At 46.6% G+C, this 19025-nt stretch overlaps 1 protein-coding gene across 1 annotated transcript; it reads left to right on the top strand.

Moving 5' to 3' along the window:
* Window positions 1-118: 118 nt before the first annotated feature.
* LOC132336443 (uncharacterized) lies at window positions 119-11962 on the top strand. Its single transcript, XM_059863924.1, has 7 exons — window positions 119-1622; window positions 2233-2685; window positions 3560-3746; window positions 4206-4338; window positions 4589-4890; window positions 9089-9176; window positions 11052-11962. The coding sequence occupies exons 3-7, from the start codon at window positions 3578-3580 to the stop codon at window positions 11080-11082; spliced, it is 723 nt and encodes a 240-aa protein (XP_059719907.1). The 5' UTR covers window positions 119-1622; window positions 2233-2685; window positions 3560-3577; the 3' UTR covers window positions 11083-11962.
* Window positions 11963-19025: the final 7063 nt, after the last annotated feature.

The following is a 19025-nucleotide window of genomic DNA, read 5'->3' as shown; positions in this document are numbered from 1 at the left end:
ACTGCTTTCTGTGTTCAGCTCAAAATCCTGTACTGGGGCTTTGTCTTGTAATCATGCAGGATTTTCTGTCTTCGTGGCTGGATCTAGAACAGTGTCACACAGCAAGAGCAGGAAGCCAGTTCCTCGTCTTTCAAGGCCAGCACCAAAGCCTAAGGAGAAATCAAGGGCCACTGAGCAGAAGTTGCTGCCGAGGGTTTTGGGCAGGTTTTTACCATGTCCTCATGCCGCAAGAGGAAGCTGCCTGCGCTCAAGCGCGGAGCCTTTGTCTTTGCAGGGCGTTGGCACGACTGGTTACTGGAGTGCAGGTGTGGGTCACAGCCGTGCTGTGCCTGGGGGCTGTTGGCTCCTCGGAAAAGTGGAGTGAGGGGAGGACTGACACCTTCACAGTGGTGTTCAGATCTGATTCAGGGCAAACCCTAGCTGCTTCAGTTTTTTATCCCCTAAACTGAGTCAGGATGATTCATCTGTTTTTAGACGGCACCCACCTATAGAAGGTGGGTTTGAGCTGCGTGCCTCTTCATTCAGTCGCTCTAAGTGTGTCACAATTATCAGTGCTTGTCTGATCCCCATTAGCGACTCAAAAATACTCTCTACTATGGAAAGAACTTGCTGTCATCTATTCTGCCCCGAGGCGGTCCTATGCACTCGGCGGGCTGGGGGGTGGAGTGCAGGGGCAGCCTCGAAGCCCCGCCTGGGCGGTGTCTGGGAAACCGCCGGCGGCTCCGCACCTGATCCCGTGCTGCCCCCGGCGCCGGGAAGCGCTTGGACACTGAGCGAGGCGACGGTGAGGACAGGGACGGGGAGCGGGGAGGAAGCAGAAGGGTTTGCCGCGTGCAGCTCCTGCACTTACAGCTCCTGCGGCTATTGCCCAGCTTCTCCCCGTTTGGCCCAAGGGTGCGGGGAATCGCGCTGCGTCCTTTTCCGAGGAAAACGGGTGAGAGCCAGCCCCGACGAGGGTTTTACATTTTGCATTACCTGCCGTCTGCCCGGGCCCGTCACGTGCAATTTTGGAGAAACTTCCCCCAATTAATTTCACCTGGACTTAATGTTTCCTAAGTTTTAACCTGTAAGCAGTGGATGTAAACCCCAGGGTTAGTCTCTGAGTTTTGGGGAAAGTTTAATGTGTCTTTCTGAGCTCCGTTTTCTCAGCTGCAAATCTGGTGTGTCTTTAGCTTTTCAGGGCTGCTTTAGGCCTAGTTTTATTTTGAGGTCCTTAGGCTGCTTTTAACAGCACAGTGAATTTATTTCCTTTAAAAAAAAAAAAAAAAGAAGAAGAAAAGCATACCATAGAAGCTAAAAATAGGAGATAAAGAGTTTTTATCTAACCACAACTTTGTGCATTGCATAGAAAAAGATTCCAACAGGACATGATGATGAAGCAGTTCATGGCCATGTTAAAGAAGAATGAAAATGAGCATCCCCCACCCACCAAACTGCTGAGTCTAGCAGGACAGCTTTGCCGGGAGCTCCAGAGCTCTTCTCCTAGTCTGGAGAAGCTGGTTGAAGCCATGATGAAATGCGAGAACCAGAGATACTTTCTTACTAACATCCACGTTGTCCGGGCTTGTGTGTCCATTCATATCCAAAAAAGGCAACATGATGCAGCCTGCAGACTCCTGGAGGTAGGAATGTGTTCTTCAGCTCCTCATGGATACAAAAAGCCGTGTTAGAAAAACAGTAGTTGGAGCCCTTAGTGCAGAAGTACCTAAACTGCAGCACGTGGAGCACTTCCAGCGGGTGTGAGGCCCTGGAAGGTGCTAAGTGTGCGTTGCTGCCCTGCCAAAGCCTTTGCTACAGGCACCTAATCAGCCGAGGGGAGAAAGGTAACTGGGTGATTATGCGCTTGGCTGTAGCAGGATTTTTGTTCTGCTGTCGTGGTGCTTGGAGTTTTTCACAGTCTTGGGGCTCGGGACATAAGAGTGTTGGGAAGCCCAAGATTAGGGGGCTTGGCAGGGTGGGAATATATGAGGAAGGCTGGATGGTGCCACTCAAGGAGAGGGATTTTTGGCCTCTAGATCTGGTGATGTAGACCTTTTCACCCGGGGAAAAGAAGGAATTAGGCAGCTCCCTGTGTGCATGAGGGAAGGTACAGTGAGCCATATGCTTAGGTAATGCTACTAGCTCTGTCAAACCAGTAGGAATCCCTGAGTACATTTCTCTTGAGGGTTTTCTCCTTTCTACACAGTCTGAGTGGTTCTCTGAAAAGTTTGCTTATGCACAGTTTTGTTTTAGCATTGCCAGGCAGAAGAGAAGGAAGAGCTGGTGCAACTTTGGCATGAGGTTCACTACCGGAGGGTTATGGAGAAGCAGCAGACAGATGTTCTGACACCACTGCAGAAGTTCCGTTGCAGGAAGAGGTACTGCACAGTGGGGAAACAAAGATTTTTTTTATTTTTCTCTGTAGTTTCCAGAAGCAGAGGCTGCTTTTACACCTCAAGATGCTGCTTCTTGGAGCTTGGTTTTTCTTGGTATTTTGACCACTTTAGCAATGTGAGAAAATTCCCGTGAATGTGAATTATTCCTTTGGGGTCCTTTTTAATCCCATTTTCTCCTGTGTACAGGAATCCTCCACCTATTTCCCTTTGTCCTGAAGGTTTGAAGAATCGAAACTATTCAGAAGAAGTACGCCAGCACCTGTACAGGTTTGCTGCAGAGGTGACAGCAAATCCAGACAAGAAACAGAGGGTAGGGATATGCTAGGGATACTTCCAATCAAGCCTCTTTGTCACAGAAAAGCAGGACACTGCTATCAAGAGTCTATAACTGGTTTAATTTCTAAATCCTTGTTTTCAAAAGGCTTACTGGGGCTAGGATTCCTCATATTTGATCTTTCCCTAAAGGTTTCTTTAAAAAATCATCAGGTTTGTGCTAAGTAATTTCTCTTGATGTGGACAAAAAGTTGAGGGGCAATAAATTCCTCACTGGGTTTTTAACAGTTTTAATTTTGTAGTGATTGAGCATAGGCAGCCAAACAGCCATCACTCAGCAGAGCTCTATTACAGTGATAAATAATTCTGACTTGACTGAGTAACAGCCTATATAAAATTGCACTTGGTTCACCAGAACATATTTTTCAAATGCTGGTAATTTGATGTGATAACACAATAGGCTGTGTTAGTGTATGCATGGATCTACCTTCTTTGGACAGGGACAGATTTGTAATGGAAGAGATGTGTGAATTAAATCAACGAGCAGTGTTGATCACTGCCTTGCCAGGTGAGGGCTTCACACTTCAATGTCTGCCTCTGTGAAGCTGTCATTCTGTGGGAAGAGCATGGCTTGGTGAGGGCATTATCTGGTGAGCAGTACAGAATAGCAGTGGCTTCCTTAGCAAACAAATTGTCTGGGAGTGCAGGGTGGAATTTGTGTGTTCTGTCAGCTCTGAGTTCATAGAATGGTCTCCTCAATCGGATCCACTAGGCCTGTTGGAGACCTAGTGAGTAAATGCCTCTGGCTTTGGAAGGTCTCTTGCTGGACTGCTTTTGGAACTGAAGGGAAATGCTTGATCATTTGGATGTGATTTTTTTCCTTTGATTTCTCCCTGCACCTGGGTTTGCAGGAGGGATTGGCTCGGGCCATGAACCTGCAGCCAACCCAGGTCTATAACTGGTTTGCCAATTATCGACGCCGTCAGAAATCCCGCCTCCTTCATATGGAAGAGCTCAGCAATTCCTGTCCTGAGAGGGCTTTGGCTTCCCACAGAAATGAGCCACAGGATAAAGGATCCAACACTCTACAAACTGCAGGTTTGTCTCTTCCTAATGGGTTCAGAATGTGGTCCAGAGAGGTGAAAATCAATTTTAAATTCCCCTCAGGAAGGGAAGGATATTGCTTGTTCAGAACAGCATTATGTGCTGATGGATCAAGTGGCTGCTTCAGTGGAGTGCCTCCGTGTTTGGCTCCAGGCTGTCACTCCAGAGGAGCAGACACTGCTAATGCCTGTGCAACAACAGGTGCCTGGCTTTAAGGAGGCACCAAATGAAAGCAAATACATGGGAAGCAGCAGGTTTTAGCTCTCAGATTCTGGAATCAGGGCAATGTACTCCAGGAAAACCCAGTATTTCCATGTCCTTCCACAGACACTTAACCAAACTTCAGTCACAAGGAACACAGGGGTCTTGCTGCATTTGGCAGATTGGACTTGTTTTGTTGCCTTTTGGAGTAATCATTAGCATTGTTTTACCTGCCTGGCCTGCACCTTTCAGGTGGATCTTGTGTGGACATCAGCCCTGAGCAAACAGAGAGAACCCACATGCCCTGTGAGCCAAGATGGGAGCAGTCAGCTGCACCTCTGTATAAGCCTCCTGAAGGAACATATTTAAAGATGCTGGAATCCAGGTGATGTATGGCATCTTTACAGTGACAGTTCAGAAACAAAGCAACATTTAAAGGTATTCACAGAACTGCCTTCCATGTCAGTTCCTTGGGGACATCACTTGGGAGCCTTGCCACCACTGATGGAAATGTTCCATGTCCACTCAGAGCAGTTCATCTCCCAGCTGTGGAGGGCAGGATTCAGAGGTTTAGCTGAGGGTCCCCTTTTGGCAAAGCAGTATGTCTGGCTGATTCATTTTCTCCATCATTGCAGCTGTATGCAGAGCCCTGAGCTGTATGAAGCTGGAACAAGCATGGCTTTGTTCACCACTCACAGCTCTGAACAACCTGTACCTTTTGGCACTGAGGCTGTGATGGAACCAGGAACCTGCTTTGGCTCTCCTGTGCTGCTGCCTGGAGAAGCAGTGAGCAGGGCTGCTGCCAACCCCTGGCAGGGGAGCTTTGTCCTGCACTCTTACGAGTCCTTTCCCTCTGTGAATTATTGGCTGCCCATGTGGTGGGCCCCTTACAGCACCGGAGGAGTCTCTGGCTCCATGTGGAGCCCAGGTGTAGAAGGTTAGTAAAACTGCACCCAAATTGTTGGCCTTAAGACTTTCCAAGCTTCTCTTCCCATTGCTGTAAACATTCTTGCTCACTTAAGTGTCCTGATGAAGGAGAGCAGGGCTTATCTGGAGCTTTGGAATTCCTTTTCCATGATGGTTCTGCGAGAAAATCTGTTGATTTAAGGTGTTGAAACAGACATTCTTACCTACTCTTTTCCCTAAACTGCAACCATAAAATAATGGTGGATTCCTTTTAGTGTTTCCATTGAGAGAGTCCCTCCAGGTGATGTCTGCTTATCTTGCCCTTTTGCAAAGTTCTGGATTTTTAATGCCTGTCATTGTTAAGGTATTGCCTGAGAAAAGTCTGGGAACTTATCTGTGACATGGTGCTTGTCTTCAAGCACATGTTTTCACTTTCCTCTCCCTCTTGCTATTTTTTCTCTCTTCCTCTTTGTCTTCTTCCTGTCCAGTCTTGTTCAGCATTCCCACCATCTCTTTTCTTCTCCCTGTTCTTCAGAATAGGCTTGATAGGATGCATAAGTGATGCCCACTGGCTTTTGCCATCAGTCTGTAGAGCAGAAAGGGCTGTAACTGCCATTCACCCAGGCTCTGGTGAATGTGGAGCAAGGAGAGAAGGAATAGCTGGGTCAGAGGTTGGGGCTATGTTATCTGTATCTGTACTTGTGTTTAATTTGAGCATTTACTTCAGCAGGTGTCAGAGTTCCCTTGAGCACAGTCCCTCAAGCTGGCTGTGTTGAAGCCAGTTCAGAAAGAATCATTCAGCAGTCAGATTTACAGGATGAAAGCTTAATCCTTAGAGGAGGACAGCTAGGGACCCTGGACTCTATTCTTCACAGGTAAAAGGAGGGAAAGCACAGGGCTGCCTAAAGGCAGGAAGAAAAATGCTGCAGAGTCCAGCCATGTCTTGATACCCTGTTGAAGAGAGTTGCAGAAATAGTGACACACCTCATTCCAGGGGCTGCTTCTCCTTGTGTCCATCCTTCTTTGCCAGTATTTATATCTGTGCATGGGTAATCTTGTTTAAGTATACAAGTGTGTGTGTGGCACAAAGGAGATTTGGAACCAGCCTAATCAGAGAAAATATGACCCCCTGGTTTTTAGGCAGGTTCAGTTTCTGAACTTTTTGCTTGGTTTTGGCAGAAAAGCATAACCTGTACTGATCCAGTAAGGGCTGGTTCTGTTGGTTCTGTGGGCTGGGTTGGTAGGGTCTGTACTTTATCCTAAAATAGTTTTTGTAGCTTCACAACCTCATGACAAGATTATTCCACAGTGCAAGCTTTCCAAATTGGAAGACAGAAAGACAGGCACTGTTCTCTTTCTGTTTTCCACCTATAACAAAGGTTTCAGATTTCAGATTTTCTCTGGGAATTGAGATGAATTCAGAGAATGCAAAACAACAAAAATTCGTGCCATTTTCCATATGTTATACAACTTCCATAATGTTACATAAAAATAAACACTGCCAGACATTATGGGCCTCCTTTAATTTACTGATCTGCAGGACAGAACAGGAGCAGCAGCCCCATTTTATAACCCTTTTGCTTGACACTGACCAGCGTCTGTGTCAGCATGACACTGTCAGTTTGTCAAAAAGGGAGAGGTAGAAGAAGCTTTATTCCCACTTTAAAAATGAGGAGGCAAAGGCACAGAAGGTTTTGTGGCTCGTTAAACAACAAGTAAATGCAGTGATTCACTGGAGATAAAGATTGGTGAGGCTTTGGCCCCAGTTCCCTGCAGAAAACATTTCTGCCTTTTGCCCCTGTTCCTCACTTGGCCTGGTGCCTTGTTCACATTCATGTCAGACTGCTTGCTCTGAATTGCTGGGGAGAACCCAGGTCAGCCATTGTAAACCTCAGGCTGTGCTTTAGGATTCACAGTTTTAAACAGTGGCTAAAGATCATGAAAGATCAGCAAGGCCTGCTGGCAATATTTTGGCTGGATTTAAAATTGCATGTTCTGACTCTGGAGTGAGCTCATGTTTATTTTTGAGATATGTTCTGCCAGTAGAAGAAATCTGTGGTGAATGTCTCCTTGTTGGGTATGTCAGTGTGCCAGGCATCCACACACCCTTTATCATATTCCTGTGAGGGGCAGGACTTGCTGCCCCTTTGTTGGCACCTTTTGGTGAGGACATAGTTATTTGAACCTTTTTTGTAAACACTGCTTAGTGGCCTGGTCCAGGTCCCCCCAAAACCTTGACCTCCTCAAAATCCCATGAATGCTATGGAACATCAGTCTTTTTCAGAAGTGAGTGATGCTTAGGCTGCAATTTCATTTTGCAGTTTCTCTCTAAGGAGCCAGGAGAGCTGGTGTGGGTAGTCTTGGGTAAGACCACTGCTCAGTCAGTGAGGATCACCTGTATTATAAGGCAGAGCCCTCTGGATTAGAGAAGAGCATTGTTACCAGAGTCCTCTTGAGCAGTCATGGTGCTATGAGCATCACTCCTTTGGGGACTCGTGGGGGCAAGAGATCAAACTGTCTGATCAAGGCCAATGAGTGTTCCTGTCTGGAAGGACAGGGCAGTGATGTTGTCCTGGTTTTAGAGGTAAGAGTAACACAAATAGAAGGAAATTATTTAGCCAAGATCACCTATCTGGAGTGGACTCAGTGTTATGGTCTCCTTGCTTCCTGAGCACTGGGATGGAGGTACAAGTCAGCCAAAGGACCCTTAATCTGCTTGTCTCATTTTTAGAGATGCTCACCTGGAAAGGATGTGGCCTCAAAGCTTATCAGAACAATTCCTGTTGATTTCTTTCATGGGCTTTTTACAGCCACTCCTACGCACCTGGGCTGTGTCCAAACCTCTTCTGATCTACAGGGCTGTGAGGTGGGAGTGTGAGAGGGAACCAGGCTGGAAGCTGACTGTCTCCATCTGCTTCTGCTGCCTGAGAGGAGGGGTTGATCCAGCAAGTGGACTGGAAGGCCCCGTGGGACACCAAACAGATGCTCCCCTTTACAGATAGTGGTGGTATATCCTCTTCACTCTGCAAGTCAGGACAGGTGGAATGCAGCCCAGCTAATGGCTCTTGCAGAGTGGAAATCTAGTTCCTTCCATTTCAGAGAGAAAAGCACACTGAGCTCTGTGGAGCAAGGCATTCTGCATTTGAGCCAGCATATTGATTTAGAAAATGTCAGTGCTGAGATGTTCATGGTAGCTTACAGCTTCTGCCTGCATTTCTGGGATTCCAGCTCAGAGTGCTGGGAATCCTCCTGCTGTTAGGCTCTCCCCTTTGGACAGCCCAGCATCCTGACACGAGCAGGCAGCCAGTCCCAGCCCCACCATCAGAGGCTACTTTTTGGCATGTTGCATAACTGAATTGCAGAACTCGTTGCTAAGGGCACTGTGCATGTCGCTGTAAGTGGGCTGTAAAAAAACATGAGACAAATGCTTGAGAGGGTGGGAGAGGGAGTTGGGCCCATTTGTCATTAGGAAATGTGACTCTGAATGCAGCCTCCAGCAGAGGAGGAGTCCCAGGGCTGGTGGCTGGAACCTGGGGAGCATTCCAAGGAAGGGAACTTGACACTTATCCTGGTGGTTCTACTTCTTTCCTGTACTCTAGTGTTGGGCACCTCTCGTCTGGGCCCGTATGGACACTCACACCTTGGGCTCTTCCTGGTGTTGGTTTGGGCACTGTTCTTGCATTAGAGAGACTTTTGAGTTGGTGATCATGGGAGAGAACATCCTATTCTTGAGTACCCAGTGCCTGCTGCTTGACCCAGTGCCCACAGACTGATCTGTCTGGGGAGGCTGGCAGAGCCTCCCGGGCAGTGTGGATGGGGGAGCCGTGTCCCCACACTCCACTGGTGGCCTTGGAAAGCTGTAGCAGAAGCGTAGCCAATGTTGTGTCTTTGTCTAAAGCCACATATTTTGACTCTTCAGGTCTCTGCTTTTAAAACATGTTCCAGGAGCTTTGGTAGACACCTCCTTGTTTATGGAGAGTGTTTTGGGGCAGAAGGAAAGTTGCAAATTGAGATGTGATTCCCTGTGTGCTGTTCCTGGTCAGGGCAGTCTTCCCACTGCAGAACTTGTATTTTCAGGTCATAACAATTTTGAGAAATGGGGCAGGTTTGCAGACAACAGAACTCTATCAAATGAATAGTCAGGCCAACTTGTCCTGCTGCAAAACATTACAGTAAGTGGCAAATAGAGCCTAAATACAAATGCACTTGTATATAATATTTTTTTCCAGTTCCTCTCAGACTGTGTTTGGCAAGCCTCAGTGCCCACCTGTTTCTGCACCCTGTGTGGAAGAAAGCCAAGCCCTGGGACAAAGCCAGGTAAGAACACACCTAAAGTTCAGAGAAAGGAGCTCTGTACACATGATCCCCTGCAGCTCTCTCAGAGATGTGAAATCTCATATCATATTTAGTATGAAATATGTTTGATCTAAGCATAGCTTCTGAAGTCCAGTTCAGAACAAGCTGGGCATTCCCTGGCTAACACCCAGCAGATAGCAGAAGGAAAGGTGGTTTTGTTTTTTCCTACTTGAAGTGCTAGTCAGACCCTAATTTTACTAAACGTGTCATTGAAATGGTGGCCAAAAGATCCTGTGCATATCCAAAGAGTCATTGACATTTTTAGCAGCAGAGGGCTCATCTATAGAACAATCACACAAAGATGGCTTCTTGAGGTCCTCCCCTCTAAGGAGGTTTGTACAATTCGACTCTGTTCTCTCAGATCTCTTAAAATGTGTAATGTAATTTTCATTTGCAAGTCTGTGTTATTGTTGAGGAAAAGGGATTTTGAACTGTTTTGAGAGGGCTGATGGCAGTACACAGAGCAGTGTGATTATTGGCCTGGATAAAGAAGGCAGTTCCATGCTGTGGGTGCAGCCTGCATGCCTTCTGATGGGGACTTCAAGGCAGTAGAGAATACAAGTTAGAAATCTTGTGCTTTCAAGGGGATGGGAGCACATCTCTGGATTGTTACCTAAAAATAGGACCCAAGAAAGCCCTAAGGCTGTACATTGATGTATTTTTTGGCATCACATGTGTTGGCCTAACAGTCAGTCAGCATCCACTGCTGTTTCCCTTTCAGTGTGAGCTGCTGGGGAAAACCTTTTCAAAAGAGATTACAAAAAGCAGGACCTATATCTGCTGGCCTCATTATGGGAAGTGGCTGCAGCTCTGAGGGCAGTAACAGAACCTCTTTTGAGCCTCTGAAAGCATCAATATAAAGATCTGTATCTTGGAAAGTGGCCTTTTTACCAGCCATAATGTAAGCCAGACGAGAAGGAAAGCTTTGGGCGTTAATAATGAATGAGCCTGTTCTAAGATTCCCAGAGCAGGCTGTCCCTAGCTAGTTTTCATCTTGCTGTTCTGCATCCTTGCACTGATTTTTGCAGTGGTGAAGAAACATGACACTCAGTACACTATGGGCTGGGAGCAAGATACTGAGTGATGCTTGTAGATGTCAAATGGGACATCTTCAAATCTTTGTAATAATTACTCAGTTGAAGAATTCAGAAAAGCAATTTTTGCATATTTTAGTGTGAGCTCTACAGAAAGGAAGAGCTTGAATGGGTAAATGATTTTACAGCATTCTACAGACTTCCTGGGCACTTTGCTTCTTGCTGAATCAACTTACTCTGGGTTTGTGGCAAGAATATGCAGGTATTTGGTTCCTATGCCTAAACCACAGAGGTGCAGGTGAAAACTTTCTTTTGTCCACACGACTCAACTTTTTTTTGGTAGGTCATGCATCCTGTTAGAACCAAAATGAGAGTAAAATGCGAGCAAGCAAACAAACAAAAAGTTAATTCATTTTTGGAGATATTTCATTCTCTCCCCGAGCAGAGCTCCCTTGTTCAGACCATCACTTCCTTAATGATTTAATTCCTGTCTTACCCTCTGTCAGTTACTGGCTTTTATAGGAGCCAAAGCCTAGGGCAAAGTGAAGGGAATTGCTCTGCTCTGAATTCCTGGGAGTTGGATTGGGCATGGATCGTGCTCATCACTTCGACACCCACTGACAGATTACTGTGAACTTGGAGGGGAAGCAGGCCTTTGTCTCTTCATGCACACAGCCCTGACCAGGGCCATCCCTTCCCATCGCACACCTTGTGCTGCTGTCTGCCCAAAGCAGCTCTTCCACCATAACCAACTGTTAAAATCATACCTGGTGAGGCTTTGGTTCCTTCCTGTGTCTTTCAGGTCCTGGAGGATCCAGTTGTTGGCTCACTAAACAGCGACATGTTCCAGGCAGCATGCCTGCTCTGTGAATTTTCTGACAGTGGACGGATGTGACCTGCCTGCAGATACACTCCATGTGCCTGCAGTTCCCCAGGAAATACCCCATTGCTTCCTTTTTCCCCTTTTTTTTTAATAGGAGTCTGAAAGGGGAGAGGAATAGAGTGAGGGAGAAAGATGGAAGTGTTTTCACTGGTTACAAAGTTTGGTTTAGTTACAGTTTTAATAAGAATTTTGCAAAGGATAGAAGAAAACAAAAGTGCACTGTGGACTGTAGGTTTTTCCTGGAGCTGTCTGGAGCTGCACTGTAAATGTTAAACTTATCAAGGTACTGGTTCTGTGGCAGTAACATAGATGTAATCATAGCACTGGCCAGATCAGAGTCCTTGCTTACATCATGAAGGTAAATGAAGCTCCTGTGCTCAAAGGAGTAAAATTTGGTTACATTGCCTTGCAGAGGATATTGGAAAACCTTTTCTCAGGCTTGGAAAATAAGGTCTCAGTAAGTGCTGGTAAAATACTATTATTTCTTATCCCTGCCTTCCTGTTGTACTGCAGGGTGTAACTTCTGGAGTGTTCCATACTCCGGAGTGCCACAGGTGACACAAACTGGAGCACAGCACAATTTTCAGTGCTAGGGCATGCCAAATTGAATTGGTGTTTAATACAAGAAGTAGCCCTTCATGCAGGTTTAAAACTAAACCTGCAAGTTATAGGGTGGGTTTTTGGGTATTTTTCTGAAGTGTTACTGGTTTTTAAAAAATCTGTATTGCAAAATGTGTCCCCGTTGCCAAACCTCCAGCGGGGAGATACAGGAGGAAGATGCCTCCCTTACCTTTTGTCACAAAGTTTTCAAGTAAAGATTTTCACTTACTGTTTCTCCAGAGTTCATTTCTTTTAAGGTACGGATGTGAAGTGATAACATTCACATGTCAATTAATTAATTCATACATGTCACATGTATTAAAAGGCAGGACCAGCTAGCCTGGGAACACTTGCAGGTGTTGAGAGCCTGCAGCCTCCATTATTTTGGTGGATCTCAGTAGGAATAACCCCTTTTGTTTGTGTTGGGAACAGCGGTGCTTGGAAAGGTCACACACGTTATCGTTTATTGCCGTCAACAGCGGGGCCGTGAGTGAACCGACTATTTCCACAGGGAGCCAAGATGCCGGGCTTGTAGGGCCGCACGAACACCCGTGAGGGCCGAGCCCGCCCTGCCCTCACAGCCCCGGCCACCGCCCGCCCGCTCTGCTCCGCTCGGGGCCGTTCCCGCCGCCGGCCGCCGCCTCCCCATTGGCCCGCGGGCCGCCGGCCGCGGCCTTCCCATTGGTCCGCGGCCGTTGGCAACAGCGACAGATATATCCTGCCGCGTTCTGATTGGCTGTCGCCTCCCGCCGAGCCATAGCAACAGCGGGGCGCGCTCGGCTCCTCAGGAGGCGCGCGGGGCGGGGGGACCCCTGAGGGGCGGGCGGGGCGCAGGGGCCGCCATGGCCGCGCCTTGGCAAGGCCCGTTCTGTGGGCGCTGTCCCCGGCCCTTCTGCGGCCCGCGGTGGAACGGAGACGCCACACGGTCAGGAGCCAGCCAGCGACGCGGCTCCATACAGAGGCAGCTGCCCCATAGCAAAATTCCCACTGGATCTTGCTGGGCTGCTGTGTGAGATCCCAAATAAGGTAGTTTGGTTTTCGTCCCTGCTGATGACATGTCACTACAATGACTCTGATGGTACATGATACATGTGGATGAAAGCCAGGGAGGTTACACTTCCCTGCTGTTGAAGATGTATTGGAGTAAAGAGCAATGACGCCTCTCTTACAATGAGATGGATTTTCAGTTCCTTTCAAATACTTGGTTCTGTTTCCTGTCAGGGGAGATGATAAGATTAGATTAACACTGTCTGTATAGAAATTTTAGATCGCTGTCATTCTATATAGGTTTTTCTAAGAAAGCACCCCATGCTAGGGAATGCAGGTATTTTGGCTTGGCATATAAGTGACCTTTGTTCTACCACATTAACACCACCAGTGTCCTAAGACCTTGTAAGTTTTAAAAATAGTTCAAGAGCACAGTTGTTTTGAGTTTTTAGTTAAAAAGAAGAGGCTCAATTCAGCAAAATTCCTCAGGAGTGCTAGAACAACAAGTCTCTTTTCCAAACTTAAATCTGAAAAAGGATTTTCAGCTAAAGCAGAATTAAGGCCTTTTCTCTTATACTTAATGAATTTCATTTCTGAATTTGGTACAGTTGCTCTCCGGAGGAAAACTGAATTTTCTAGGTCATTTCCCAGGTGAAATAACTTATTACTTTTCTGTAAATTTATGTTAGACAATTCAAAATTTGATATGTAAAGTCAAGCACATTAAAATATTTCCCTTTAAGAGATGTAAAGTCAGGTGGTTGAAGTACGGTGTATTTTGGCCCACTCTTGCCCCATGTCACCTGGTTATTGAACCCACACACAGCACTTTGGGGGAGTTAATTGCATTTGGACAGGAATTTGCTAGTGGTGCCTACAGTTGGTCTCACAGGGCTTGGCCATGCTGGGTTACAGGGGGCTGAGCAGCATTCAGGGGTGGGCTGCTGCCTCCCCATCCAGGAGCCAGAGCAGATGGGGTGCCTGGCCATGCAGCAGGGGGAGAGAACAAGTGAATCTCTGCTGAATGCCAGTAGTGCTTTAGACCTTCTCTGCCTGTGCTGCTGGCTGGAGTTACCCTTTCAAGGAGAGCCTAGTGCAGTTCTTTTCCATTTTATTGGGGTAGCAATTTGTTCAATTTGTGTCTTACCTCATTCTGGTTTCCTAGATGTGATTCGTGTCCCCATCATGTTCTGCTTTCCCTGTCCTACCATCTGGAGCAAGCTCTGGATGTGTTTTTGTTGTTCTTCCTTGGAGCTGTACTTGGAAGCACACTGAGCACGTGGCTGACCTGCCCTGAGCTGAATGTGCTGTACCTGCTGTTGTCATTCCTCCTCCTCCACATGGTTTGGCCTAGCAAAGGAAGGAGCTTGCCCTAGATAGAAAAACCCAAAGTTATTTTTATCTTAAAAGGCATATAAGGGCCCAAAGTACAGTGCCTGTATGTCTTGATTGATCACAGAAGGAGGATGGAAATCTAGGAGCACTTTCAGGAGTTCTGTTACTTGACCCTCCCTGAGGTGAGAGGGACACTTTCCCAGTAGGCAGCATCCATGTTTTCCAGCACTGCTGCTAGAGGTGGCTTTCTCTTGGCAGTTCAGCAGACAGCCCTGAGCCTGGCAAGGTGGGAGGCTGAGGGTGGTTCTGCCCTGGAGGTGTGCTGTGGAAATGGCTGTGTGGAGGTCCTGCACAGGAACTGCCATGGAAACTCCCCTGAACTGATCCATGTCATTGCTACAGGGGGTGGAGGATGTGAGCAGCAGCTTTTCCTGCTCACAGTCCCTTTGGCAGTTCTGCTTACTGTCACTGGTGCATCCAACACCCACTCAGGACAAATGCTGGGAGACACAGCTTCAAGGAAGTGTTTTCTGGCAGTCCCTCATTCTGGATGCCTGGCTCAGCTTTCTTGGGGCCTCATTTTGAGAGGAAACGAGCACTTTGTGCAGTGACTCAAGTAGGGCACCCAGAATAAGAGGCCACTTTTGAAAATGTCGGCAAAGGCTTTTTGTTTTATCTCTGCACTTCATTAGTCTTATCCCCAAAGTCTTTCATGTTATGTTCTACAGTGAAAGGTCATTGTTTCAGATCAATCATTTTCAGTGGGATTTAATCCAGTTCTAAGTCAAACTAATCCACTTTGGTAAAGGTTGAAGGGCAGTAAAAATTCATTTGTTAAGACAGATCTGGTCTTATTTTTTAAATGTGGCTGTTGATGCTGAGTCCTTAATTGTTTATGCTCAGCATGAGGTGTCTTTCAGAGAGGTTCCAGAAATCGTAGGATTGAGTTATTTTGTGTTCATATTGTTCCTTTACTTCCAATATTTTCTAACACAGGTTATTTCTTTTTCCTCTTACCTGTACAGCCTCTTTTCAAAATGGTGCTCTGGTGGCAGCTGCTGATAAGCAGGCTTTTTCATGTTTTCCTGTTGAAGCTTCTGAATCCTGGTTACTTTCCCCTCATTATATAAAGAGTAAAACTGCATTCTTCTATCTGGGCAGGACTAGCAAACACCCTAGTCTGAAGTAGCTCATGAGGAGTTAAAGCTGCTTTCAATTAGCTACTGTGTTCTCACCACTTAAAGGAACCCCCACAACTGAGCATGCTTGACAACCCCCTGTGCATATCCCTGAATCATTCTGGCAAGGAAAAACTGCCATCATCTTTTATTCAGACATAGTGCTGTTTCCTCACTGGACTCTGAAATGAGCAGGTGCTGGAAGATAGCACATTTTGCCAGAGAGTTCTGAGGTTTTATCAGCTTGTGTCTGCACAGGATTTTGAACATGCAAAAGGCTACTGTGTGTGAATACTGAATGGTATTAATACACTGCAGTGATCCCAAATAGGCTTTGGGGTACAGACCTACCCTTTCCCATGAGGGAGCAAGAGCTTCACAGGTTTTGTACAAATCAGTACCCCTCTGTTTTAGAGTGTAGGTTAATAGATACACCAAGTACTTCACCACAATGCATGGCATGAGCCCTATTGCTGCTGCTGAGCAGCACTCAGGCAGTGTCATCTTTCTTCATTCTAGGATTTACCCTTGAGTTATGAGGGAGGTTCTGTGAGTGATTCAAGATTAATATGAAATTGAAATATGACAAAGAGTAGAATATTTTCACACACTGTGACAGCCTAGAGGCTTGTTAAAGTGTGATGTATGGTTTGGCTAGAAGTATGTCACTGAAGTTACAGTCCCTTGTGGTTTGGGAGAGAATCATCACACTAGAGTTACACCCACTGCTATCTCATGCTCTGATCTTGTCGTTGGTTACACCATCTATCCTCCTGGTGCACATTTATCTCACTTTACTGGGGGAATGTGCTGCTAGAATTCTAACAATAAAAATTACAGGTAGTCCTGAGCCTCTGGAAGGATCTGTCCTTACAGCACTATCTGAGCATCATGCCCCATGGAAGGGCCAGTCCCAAGTCTTTCCAAGACCAGATGTTAACGAACTCCAACTCTCTCTTCCACAGTTGTCTCTACTTCAATTGCTGTGATGTGGAATCTGGTTAACCTCCCCCACCAGTGGGTGGTTTCTCTTCTCTCTCTGTTTTTCAGTATCTTGTCCCCAAGACTTTCATCATTTAGCAGTTCCCTAAATAAAACATTTCCTTGCTGCAGGAAGGAGAGAGAAGATCATTTTCTCCAGGGATCAGGAGGATGTTAGTGGCAGGGACTTCACAGCAGCACTGCTGTAGTTCCATGAGTCTTGGGAAGAGTGGCACAAAATGTGTGTGCTCCCTCAGTGCTTCCAGGACAGCAAAAGGGGAGGTTTTCCACTGTGGGGAAAGCTTGGAAATGGCTCATGGTGGTTTCCTTGTGCTGGTGCCTCTCCAGCAGTGTCCCTGCAGCTAAACATCAGCACTGGGGAGACACCCTCTGAGACAACTGTGGTGTCCCCAGTGCCCCTGTGCGAGTGAGCACTGAACTGGAATGGCATTTCAGCAGGAAGCTATTTCTGGAACATGGGTGCTGTCCAATAATCAGATCTGCCTGTGGAGCAGAGCCACTGCCTGAGGTCATAGTGCAATTTTCAGTGCCATAAATTTCTCTATCTACAAATTCTTGCTGGGTGTGGTCACTTTGTGAACAATTCTCAGTCCTGCCTCACGAGAGCAGTATTCCTGAGCTTTGATGGGAATCACAGAGTGATGCCTGGCATCTGAGCTCAGCAGGGGAACCACAGGCAGGCACTGCTTGCACCCATTCAGCACTCTAATAAAAGGCCTGCTGATTTTTTCCTTTCCTTTCCATTTTTGTTTGAAGAAATTGAGACTCATAAATATTGTAGAAGATTAGAAAACTCACTTTGTGAGCTCTAATTTCTGTTTATTTGTACCTCTGTGTAACTGTGGAGCCTCTGCTGAGGGTGGAGATCCAGAGCAGGAGGCACAGTGTGCACAGGAGAATACAGGTACTCTCCCTCAGACCTCAGATGTGAAATGCAATCTCTTCCCTTTCTTTAGGTTACAGTCAGACCGTGGAAATGCTGCATACAACGTTGCCTTATTTTAGTACTTTTTTGAAACTGTTGAATTTAGATGTGTATCTGGTTTTAGAGCAGTGAGGTTACACATGACCTCGTGGATTCAAGGTTAAGAATTTTTGAGATGCTTTAGGCTGATGCTGTTTTACAGAGGCCTCAGTTAAGGAAACCGAAGCATTTAATGTGAACGTTTTGTGCATGTGTAGATATATCCACGTATATTTGGCAGATTAATGCAGATTGGTTCAGTGGGTGAATAACTGGTTTTAAAAATACTTTGTAATCCATTTCCCTGGGGAGTCTGAAGCTGCTGTGCAAGACTAGAAAGCTGCTGGTAAGCCCTACATATTTTCAGAGCTGTTGGAATCCTTTGCAAACTGACTAATCTCTGCTGAGAAATTATTACAACTGCAAAGGTTCCCAGCTGAAGTGAACTGGGCAAGGAGGATTGGCACATCTCTCACTACTCATGCCTAAGGGTCAGATGCATTAAGATTTGTATTTTTACATGGAATAATATATTTTCAAAGTCACATCTTTGCTGTATATATCTAAACATTTATTCTAAGGTAAAATCAATGCGAGTTTTAAAATAATTATGATGATAAATTGAACTGATGCTTGGGATCCATTCTGTTCAGGCTTTGGATGTTACTGCCTTCTCTTTGAAACAGTGAAAACAAAATCCCAGTAGGAAAAAGCCCCTTTTGGCATGCTGGGACGAGTGCACAGTGGTGTATGTGCTTCACACTACTGCAAGGGCTGTTTCCAGAATGCTCTGGCAATCAGTTTATAACTGCTAAGTTTTATCTTTCATGCCTTATTACATATAATTATAGTTTATTCTTATTTGTCATATTTATTTGTGTCTTTTAACAAGCAATATTCATCTAATCACTTTGAAAACCGCAGCATTTATTTTAAATGGCATTAGGGTTTAATGCACAAAAGCCAGCAGCATTAGAGTTAAGGCGAAAAACTTTTGTCTGGCACCAGGGACTGGATTGACTCATTTGCAGTAGTGTGAGAGTACGGAGGGTAGTGGAGAGGTCGGGAGGAGTGAGAGCAGCCCTGTCTCTGCTTCCCGGCTGTGCTCATGGACTTTTCTTTCGTTCCCTTTGGGGGTGAGGACAGATGGGAGCTGAAATCGCCACAGGTGCTCTGGTGCTGAACTGTCTGCAGGTGAGCAAACCTTTGGCTCAGCTGTACAGCAGCTCCCCCATAGCTTCAGCGGTGCAGGCATGTTTAAATGCTGGCCAGGGTTCAATGGGGAAAGTTAATCCATGATTTATTGTCAGAGATGAGTAACGGAGCTCCCGGCGTTTCCTTGGACACCAGCAGAAGTTTGTTGTTTGTGCAAGGTTCTTACCTTGAGATAATTTTTATATAAGAATGGTAGTCTGTCAATTTATGAAGAGGAGCTTGACTATTACACAGACGTAGTAATATCGAATTTTGCTGCATCTCTTAGGTGAGGTAGTAGAATTGGTCCGTGGTACCACCCCCACAGCTCGGGCTGTTCAAGGCAGCCGGGATGCGAGATCCACTTATTTCCCCCCGAGAGGCACAGCCGTGCCGCCGCTGCAGGCTGCGGCCGCACAAAGCAGCCGAGGGGCTGGCCAGGGTCGCACACGTGAACGCGCAGCGTGGTCACCCTGGCCATGCTCAGCCAGCGGTGGCCCACCCGTGTCTCTGGCGAGGCCAGGCAGGGCCGGTGAGGCGGCGGCGGTCTCCAAGGCCGTGTCGTGCCCCGTCCCGCAGTGCCCGCGCCCCCCGCCCACCTCCACCTTTGCAGCAGGAAAATGCAGCACTCCC

The sequence above is a fragment of the Haemorhous mexicanus genome, chromosome 19 (genome assembly GCF_027477595.1).
Source record: "Haemorhous mexicanus isolate bHaeMex1 chromosome 19, bHaeMex1.pri, whole genome shotgun sequence".
NCBI classification, from domain to species: Eukaryota; Metazoa; Chordata; class Aves; order Passeriformes; family Fringillidae; genus Haemorhous; species Haemorhous mexicanus.
This window is presented reverse-complemented; position numbering and strand designations above follow the sequence as displayed.

Excerpts from the sequence above, each read along its gene's own strand:
- LOC132336443 (XM_059863924.1), top strand. The coding sequence starts at position 3,578 with ATGAACCTGCAGCCAACCCAGGTCTATAACTGGTTTGCCAATTATCGA. Across the intron at positions 3,747-4,205 it reads CAACACTCTACAAACTGCAG|GTGGATCTTGTGTGGACATC; the intron begins GTTTGTCTCTTC and ends TGCACCTTTCAG. Across the intron at positions 4,891-9,088 it reads GTGGAGCCCAGGTGTAGAAG|TTCCTCTCAGACTGTGTTTG; the intron begins GTTAGTAAAACT and ends ATTTTTTTCCAG.